Raw genomic sequence first — 9,813 nt, 5'->3', positions numbered from 1 at the left:
TAACGAGATACGCTGGCGGAGCACTTGTGAAGGGTGATAGATGAGAATGAAAACAGGCCAGTTAACCCATCATGATGAATTCATCAGGAATTAACCATGATAGTTTCCTGGGGGAACCACGAGGAGGTCGACCTGGTTGGGTATATTGCTAGCAATGGGATTTTTAGTCTCCATTACTAACAATCCCTTTCCCCCCTAAGTATTTTATTATCTCTGATTAAATAGAGATTGGAGAATGAACTTTAAAATATAAATATTTTCTTTAAATACTTTCATCATCAAGAGAGGGCCAAACTTGGTAGAGAAAATAAAAAATATATAATTTTTACTATTATTTTTTTTTAATATAAAATTTTTTAACAAATTAATTATAATTAAAATTTCCAGTCATGTTTAACAAACAAATAAACATTTAAATTTTACCCCCTTATTTATAAAATTGTCTTATAAACTCATTTTAGCTATTGAACTGTTTTGTCTCTTTTTTTAGTGCTAAATTCTCAATTTGAAAGAAAGTGACAAAACATTGTAATAGTTAAAATAGGTTTGTAGGAGAATTTAGTTTTTATTAATAAGCGAATGTTTTTTATACAACTTAGAATAGCAAACAAGCTGACGGCCCACCTGATGTAAAGTAGTAACCGTCGCCTATAGACATGAGCAGTACCATGGACATAACAGTACACACACATACTGTTTCGCCCATGATACCCCCCATGTGTTGCCATTCCTGAGGAATCAGGTGTTCACGCCATATTCCACCCTTCAAACCGAAACACAGCCATGCAAACACAACTGCTTCACGGTAGAAACACGAATGGAACAAAGGAATGGAACAAAAGCAATCGACTTTTGTACAAAGTCTACCTCTGGTGAGTATTAAGTCCGTCTTTTGTACCAGACTTTTTTCTGTATTGTGGTCAATAAAGAATAAATAAAATAAATAAATAAACGTGGATTATTCCTGGACATTTACTTTCACATTACAACCCAGAACATCCAAATTTGAGGCAACTCAAAAAATTTCCTTTCCCAAATTGATTCAATTGAGAATTGAATATACAACCTCATATGCAAAGCAATGCAAGTATTGCACCATGGAGGATATCGAATATTTTTTTTTTTAATTTCAAGTAACTCTGTGTTAGATTGACTGAAAGAAGTCTCTTTTAGAGATAAGTATGATACAATGGATTGTGCTCAGAGGAATTGTTCAATATGATGCCCACAGCCACTTTCTACCATCGTACGGCTCGCCATCGACAGGGAGTTCATCCTCATGTCCTACAGTCTCAGTGGTTGCGTACTGCGCGGTTTCAGAGATGTTACCTCCCACGAACACTCAGGTTGTGGAATGAGTTCCTTGCCGAGGTTTTCCTAAGAGACTACAGCATGGGGTTCTTCAAAAGGGGGGTAAAGAGGTTTCTTCAGGGTCGGCAACACACACGTAATACCTCTGGTATTGCAGGTGTTCATAGGCTACGGTAACCACTCACCATCAGGTGAGCCGTATGCTTGTTTGCCACCTGTGGTATAAAAAAAAAGTTTGCCTTTGCTAACATTGTTATTAACTTCTTGTTGTTACTGTATGTTTTAGTGCAATATAGAATTTTTTTTATACCACGAGCCGTACGATGGTAGAAAGTGGCTGTGGGCATCATATTTAACAATTCCTCTGAGCACAACCCATTGTACAGGCGGTAGAACACGCAGAGTGAGGCAAAATCTCTCCTAAGATTCAAGGGATCGATACCGCTTGTGAGTCTGGGATCATCGACAATTCTCATAAAAATCACAGTGTCTTCTTTCGTAGCCCAACTTTGTACTCGTGTATGGTCTTGAGCAGGTACATGGAGCCCACCACTATGACGACGCTGGTGCCCACCGCCACTATGTAGTAGTGGTCCGTATTCCCCACAGGAACATCCCATATCAATGTGTCTGTCATCTGAAAACGATTTGTACAGGAATCATTGTTACGAACATCATATTGGGTTTGCTGGAAGAAATCTCTATTGGAGATAAGCTCGACTTTGTGCACTATTATGTTTTTTTTTGATGGTTGAAACTGGTATGGTAACCCCGCCTGCGCTAACGGGATACGCTGGCGGAGCGCCAGTGAAGGGTGATAGATGAGAATGAAAACAGGCCAGTTAGCGCATTATGATGAATTCATCAGGAATTAATCATGATAGTTTCCAGGGGGAACCGCGTGGAGTTTGACCTGGTTGGGTATATTGCTAGCAATAAGATACTTAGTCTTAATTACTAACAATCCCTTTCCCCCCAGAGAGGATGGGGAGGACCGAGGAATAACTGCAAAGGACAGATAAAGGAAACACTAGGTGTCATGTCGTATAGGGAGATCAAAGATATGGCCTAGGATAGAGCTGGCTGGAAGAAAACGCATGTATTAGTTGCTCCAACAAGAGCAACTCTTAAATGAAAAGAGAGAGTTTAGTTTTTAAATCAATATAAACAGTTTTTGCCACGAAATATACAAGTAAACTTTCTTGTAAGACAAAATCGTAAATTGATATACATATATTAATATTTTTAGACATACCATAGTGTACGGTATCACTTTCCAGCTGCACTTCTCTTTAGAGCTGCCATTGCATAGGAGGCTTATAGATGGGACGACTGCCTTGTTGCATAGCTCTAGACGCTGGTCGGGACAGCGCAGGTACAATTTTGGTGCCTCTATTTCATTTCTTGCTGTGCTATAAATTGTATTTTAGGATAAAGTTTCATGTGTACTTATTATACCACTGAGGCGGTAAACAAGCACACGGCCCACCTGATGGTAAGCGGTTACCATAGCCTACAAACGCCTGCAATATCAGAGACATTGTGCGCGCATGGCTGACCCTGAAGAAACCTCTTTTGAAGAATCTCAAGCTGTAGTCTCTTGGGAAAACCTCGGCAAGGAGCTCATTCCATAACCTGAGTGTTCTTGGGAGAAAACATCTTTGAAACCGCGTTATACGCGACCATTTAGGCTATGAGGTATAATGTATAGGGTATGAGGGTAAACTCCCCGCCGATGGCGAGCCGTACGATGGTAGAAAGTAGCATCATATTGAACAATTCCTCTGAGCACAATCCGTTGTACAAGCGGTAGAACATGCAGAGTGAGGCAAAATCTCTCCTAAGACTTATGAGTTTGATATCGCTTGTAACTGTGCTTGTAAGCTTAATACTTTGATACCGATAATATTATGTAAATAAATAAATTGTTAATTTATTTATTTACATTTTAATTATTTTAGTCAATATACATTAGGAACACATTAAGTTTATATTCATGCATTTCATCCCACAAAACTCCTCGTTTTTATATCTCTTCTAAAGACTAAGGATCATTCTAGACCAACAGAGTAATGGCGAAGAGCATTGAAATAGTCATACTATAGCAGACTGAGTGATGCCTTTGCTTACTACGGAGCAATAAGCCGCCTTGTATGCGACTCTAAGTGCTCTTGAGTGTAGGTAATTTTTTTTTAATGTATGAAAATGGAATAATCCCACCTGTGCTATCGGTATATACCGGCGGATTATAAGTAAGGTATGATAGGTGAAGATAAAAACAGGTCAGTTTGCTTATCGTGACAACTCAACTTAACCACGATAGTTTCCAATAGGGGAACTTTGCGGAGACCGACCTGACCAATTGCTAGCAATATACTCTATATTGTTAGCAATAAGCCTGTGAGATCCCATTACTAAAAATCATTTCTCCCTGGAGCTAAGGGTTACAGTAAGGTATGGTTACAGTTACCACTTTTATTAGTATAAAATTTATTAGTATAATTATTTTAACGGTGAGGTCGTTCCGTGAGGCCTGTGAAGAACCCAGGAAGCTTCTGCGCTTCTGGGCGGAGCTTGGTTGACTGTACTAGCCACGACTCATACGCACAACGGCCCAAATGAGAGGCTAAGCGCGGAAAATAGAGTCTTTCTCACATTCACATTCATAGTAAAAAAATTACCTTCCACCAGACACTGCCTGATGATATCTAGCATGCACTGGCAACCACAAATATGCTTCATTATGCCTGATGTTATCCATCACATAAACAGTACTCGGGTCGGATTGTTCGGCCGGTAGTTCTATATTTATGGGATTCTTTGGTATCGCATTTAGCTGAAACATATAAGCACAAAATTAATTTTTTTTTTATACCACTGTGTTGGCAAACAAGCATACGGCCCACCTGATGGTAAGCGGTTACCGTAGCCTATGAACGCCTGTAATACCAGAGGTATACCGCGAAACCGCGTTGTACGCGACCATTTAGGCTGTAAGGTATGAGGGTGAACTCCCTGTCGATGGCGAGCCGTACGATGATAGAAAGTGACCGTAGGCATTCCATTTTTATTATAATTTAATAATTTATATTCGGTCAAGACACAAGCGATCGATGCGGTGTCTAACCGACTGCAGAGGTCGCAAGGTGCAGGGCGATAGACAACCGACTTGCGATCCGCTAATCTTCGACACATGTCATGTAGCACCATATTTAGTATTTATATATTTTTTTAATTATAAGTATATTTTATGACTTGACTGGATTCACTTTTATCATATCATCATCACTCACTGGTGTCCCGCCAGCAAATATTATAGTATTACCAAGTTGGGGTTGTCATTATCAGCCATGAAAGAGAGGGTGGGGAAGAAGAGATTCATTAGAAATGGGAACTAGCAATACTATTGCTAGAATAACATATCCTTACAGGTTGAACTCCATGTAGTTCCTTTAAAACCTATCACAGTTCATTATTTTTGAATTCATCACAATAGGCTAACTGGCCTGCTTTTATCCTCACCATCATATCATTGGTGACCTGTCTGCATATGCCAATATTGCAGGTGGAGTTGCCACTCCATTATCATCAATTAAAATAAAACTTACGATAATAAAACATAAAAAATACTTACTCTATTGGTTCGTCTCAAGTCTCCCAACTCGTCAGGGTTGGTGTACACTCCGGGCGGCAGGGTCTGCTCCAGTCCCACTATACAGTCTCTGTATAACCATCTTTCTTCATCCTCTTCAGTGTTGAACAGTATCCTATATGTTATATTTCTGGAAAATGTGATTAATTCAGGTTTAGTGAATTTATTTTCAAGTTAATTCAGGATTGAAGTAGTTTGTAAAAATTAGAAAGAATATATTAGGATAAAAAGATGTTATCCTTTAAACTAATATTTTAAAATAATTTAAAATATTTTAAAGTAATATATAAATTAGAAATGTATTACTATTGTAATTTTTACATTTTTAACTGACTTTACAAAAAGGATGTGCTCAATTTAGTTGATATTTTTTGTTACCTTGAATACTATTTTATTTAAAGGGATATACTTAGAGTTTGGTCCCATAGAAACAAAATTGGTTGTGTTTACCAAAATTGTTTTTAAGAATTTTTTTTTTACCAAAATAGTTTATAAACATAAAAAAATTGGTAGTTTAATTTTTAATCTAAAATAATTGGTTTTGTCACAGCTGAAATCAGTTTTTGGTGAGATATTTAATTATGTAGCAAACAATTAAATTTATATCTATCTACAACTTCTTTATAATATTTATTAATATGAATATTAATGAATGAAAATGAATACTTAAAATGGTTACACAGATTCATATAAAATTTGATATATGGGCCAAAGGATACAGTTAATACTAAAAATGCAAAAATTTAAAAGAATGTTTTGATAAAGGTTATTCATTTACAGATATTTGTGCCTTCATCACAACATATTAGGAATTATCTATCCACTACTCAACATAGGCCTCCTCATAGTCCTTGTAACTTAATCATAGTTAAATGGCTGAACTTATTTCAATAAAATTTGGTAAACAAATGGATTATATCTTAAATTTATTATTTTTTATCCTATCACTATTAGCTAGTAACGCTTATTATAAATTGTGAGTTTAATTAGCGTAAAAATGCTTTTTAATAAGTAAATATGATAATTAATGAACATCTCTTTGTGAAGAATTCGAATGGAATTCTCAAACATATAATTAAAGTAAAATAATATAAAAGTTTGTTTTTATTTTAAATTATATAGAATATTTATACCTGTGAAAGCCTTCGTTGTGAATACCTTGTTCTACTTTTACGTTAAATTCGCACGGATTTGCAGTAATATCAAAAATAAAAGATAAAAAAAGAAGGCATATCTTCAACACAGCTATTCTATTATTAACATACATAATTTCTATAAAACTACATAAATGCTGCTGGAATGGTTATGACTAATCTTGTGGGCTTATATTCAGTATACGCTTTATTACATTTTAACACTTATTTATTATTAAATTTAATTAAATCTTTTAGAATTGCATACTGAAAATCAACATCATTATGTATTTCATTTCATTTATCCTACCTACCTATAAAACGTCACAGATGACAGCTGACATTAACTGTCAATATGGTTATAATAGCTAATGACATTTTGTATCGTTTAGTTTTACGCATAAATTTAATAATTACAGCCATTACTTCTAGAAGAATTATAGTACGTACAGTGCTAATAGTGTCTTTTAAGATGAAAAAATTTCTCGATATGAAGGAAATTTCATTTACCTTAATGTCTTTAATTGCCTTAACGTCCTTATTATTGGTATTACCTAAATTTCGGAAGGTTCCGTGTGGTTCAGTGACAGTGACAATCTTTATTAAGGACTATTTCTCAAAGCTATTTCATGTTGTCTATAGCAAATGCTGGGCAAACACCCGGAATGGGCAAAAAGGCATCAATGTTTAAGATTGTTTTTCCACAAAAATAACCGAATTTGATTGTGGTAACACCACTTATTTTGATTTAAAAGCTTCTAGCTTCTGAATACATGCATACATACATGTTGCGTTTATGTACAGTTGTACTTATTAAAAAATCGCTCTTATGATAAACACCTACCTACATTATAAAGTATATAATATTATAAAATAAAAAATATGATCACACTTATAATTATTAAACGGGTAATCAGGCATTTGTTGCACGGAACATTCGATATGCCTAACATTAAATAACTGGGGAAAAGGGATTGGTAGTGATGTGGTCTAACAGCCCCATTACTAGCAATATACCATATCAGATCGACCTCCATGCGGTTGCCTCTAGAAACCAACATGGTTAACTCTTATGGAATTCGACACGATGAGCTAGCTGGCCTACTTGTGTCCTTACCTATCATGGGGAGTGTTCTGAGGAATTGTTCGGATTGATACCTGCTGCTGATTTTCACCACCGTACAACCCGCCACAAACTAAAGTTTCACCCCAATCATCTGGACGAGTGGCGGTCTTCCACCGTGCGTTTTTTAAGGCACTTTCTTCCACGCACAACCATTCTTTGGAATCAACTTCCAGCAGCAGTATTTCCGAACCGATACGACAACATAACCTTCAAGAAACGAGTATATTCCTTTTTAAAAGGCCGGCAGCACACCTGCAATGCCGCTGGTGTTGTGGGTGATCATGGGCGACGGTAGTCACTTACCATCAGGTGAGCCGCATGCTCGTTTGCCCCCTGTGTTATAAAAAAAAAATCTATCATCTACCATTGGTGTCTCGCCAGCATATACCGTTAACGCAGGCAGGCTTACCATTTCATTATCATCCCATAAAAAAAAACATTAAAAAACTTTTATGCATGACACTCGCATTCTTATCTAATCGAGGTATAACCTACATACACATGCAAACTTAACAAGCATGTGCCCCAACTAGTCTTATGCTTTAAAAATACTTGTAGATTTTGTTACAGTGAGGAAGAAACGCCGCAGCACTTGATTTGTGGCTGTAGCCACACTCACACTTACACATAAACGATATATTTCTTTTGGAAAATACACTGAGGAGAAAAAAAAAATCGCTAAAAAACGTTTTAAAATTTCTATCATTGATAGGAATTAAGAGCGAACTTTAAAAAAGGGTGAGCACAAAATATCATGGAAAGGTCGCAGTGTCACATGTTTTTGTTTCTGTAAAAAGCCTGTTTTTCAATAAAAAGAATAATAATTATAACCTACATGTGGTAATACTACAAAAAAAAAAATCAGAATTACTTTTTTTTATTTCATTTTAATTATTTATTTTGTGATACATAGGTAACATACCTCTATGATCAACCTCATCTATCGAGGTATACAAATTAGTAATTATATAAGAAATTATATATATATATGTGTACACATTTACAGTAAAATTGCATTTATCTCCAAGGAAATTGTGTTTCTGAAAACCTGTGTGTGTGTGAAAATCTGAATAGGACAAAGGTACCCAAATACACGACTTTTGTACAATGTTTTGCTCTGATAAAACTTGTACTTGTTTATATTTATTAGAAAGATATTCTTTCGCGTTTCTGGACTGAGGGTTAGCCTTTAAATACGAAGTGTATTCATTAATTCTTCACTTGGCTTACCTTTTGTTCGGACCGGGCTCGGAATCGGGAATTCAAGGCCTAAAACCGGTCAAACCAGTAAAACAATGCGTCGTTAGTCACACAATCCAGGCGCTATTGAATTTGCTAGCTAATAATCCAAAACCTCGTCCAAATCGAGAAAATCTTATAACAAAATAAAAATGTAAAATAAAAACCAAATACGAGTAATGGAGAATTTGAGTTGAGTATGTATTGGGTATTGTTTAAGTTCAAGTGTAGCTGTAGATAATATGTAGCTAGCTATTGTTTAAGTTACTTACCTCTAGATAATATGTAGCTATATCTATCTATTTTAGTTTTATAATTCTATAACGAATAAATAAAATAATAGATTCTACAACGAATACGTTAAAATGTTTAAGATATTGGATAACAGACTTGTTAAAATATTTGAAAGTATATATGTTTTTTGTTTGTTTTATACAACTTAGAATGGCAAACAAGCTGACGGCCCACCTGATGGAAAGTGGTAACCGTCGCCTATAGACATTAGCAGTACCATGGACATAACAGAGTGTACTGTTTCGCCCATGTAACCCCCATACGTTGCCATTCTTAAAAACTCAGGTGTTATTCCTTTGTACCCTGTAAATTCACGCCATATCCCACCTTTCAAACCGAAACACAGCCATGCAAACACAACTGCTTTACGGTTGAGACACGAATGGGACAGAGGTACCCAAGCAATCGACTTCTCAAACAATCAGGTGGACCGTCAGCGTGTTTGCCATTCTAAGTTGTATAAAAAAAATACCACTCCTTATACAGGATATATTCTCACACCCACTAAAAATGGCTGCATACCATTTCAGAGTCTTTTCTTCTAAGGAACGTTCAATTAGTGAAATAGGTTTCCTTCTCAAGATTTTCTTTAGAGATTACAATATGAGGGTATTTAAAATGTACGTAGATATAACGGTCAACAAAGCTCACGTGACACCGCTATTTTTTTTAATATGAAATAGCAGTCGGTTAAATCGAAAAGGCGCTATAAGATAACAAACAAACAAGTTTACTTTTACATTTATAATATTAGTAAGGATTGTAACTGAACATTTTTCCCTAATAAAGAGTTTTCTAGTGGTTGATAATGGAATAGTAACCCTTTCTTCGCTGTCGGTATACGCTGGCGAGGCACCAGTGGGGGATGATAGGTGAGAATGAAAAAGCAGGTCAGTTAGCTCATCAAGATGAATACATATAGAATCCAGCACGATGGTTTCCAGGGGGAACCACGTGGAGGTCGACCTGACATATTGCTAGTAATGGGACTGGTAGTCCGCATTACTAGCAATCCCTTCCCCCCGGGATGACAGGAGACTTTGTACAAAAGTCGATTG

The 9,813-nt window shown here is 36.1% G+C and overlaps 1 protein-coding gene across 1 annotated transcript; it reads right to left on the bottom strand.

Annotated features, from left to right (window-relative positions):
* Nucleotides 1–751: 751 nt before the first annotated feature.
* Nucleotides 752–6,417, bottom strand: LOC113519943 (phosphatidylinositol-glycan biosynthesis class X protein). Its single transcript, XM_026905177.3, has 5 exons — nt 6,097–6,417; nt 4,946–5,093; nt 3,993–4,147; nt 2,567–2,723; nt 752–1,948 (listed from the first exon to the last, which is right to left on the bottom strand). Exons 1-5 carry the CDS (start codon nt 6,228–6,230, stop codon nt 1,793–1,795), a joined length of 750 nt encoding a protein of 249 aa, XP_026760978.2. The 5' UTR covers nt 6,231–6,417; the 3' UTR covers nt 752–1,792.
* Between the last annotated feature and the right edge of the window lie 3,396 nt (nt 6,418–9,813).

This window comes from Galleria mellonella, unplaced genomic scaffold, assembly GCF_026898425.1.
Source record: "Galleria mellonella isolate WM207_F2 unplaced genomic scaffold, CSIRO_AGI_GalMel_v1 utg89, whole genome shotgun sequence".
NCBI lineage: Eukaryota > Metazoa > Arthropoda > Insecta > Lepidoptera > Pyralidae > Galleria > Galleria mellonella.
Note: the sequence above shows the minus strand (reverse complement) of the source record. Positions and strands in the feature narration are given on the sequence as shown.

Coding starts and splice junctions, on each gene's coding strand:
- LOC113519943 (XM_026905177.3), bottom strand. CDS start 6,230: ATGTATGTTAATAATAGAATAGCTGTGTTGAAGATATGCCTTCTTTTT. Junction 2,724..3,992: donor CAGGCAGTGTCTGGTGGAAG/GTAATTTTTTTA, acceptor TACAATTTATAG/CACAGCAAGAAATGAAATAG. Junction 1,949..2,566: donor AAGTGATACCGTACACTATG/GTATGTCTAAAA, acceptor AATCGTTTTCAG/ATGACAGACACATTGATATG.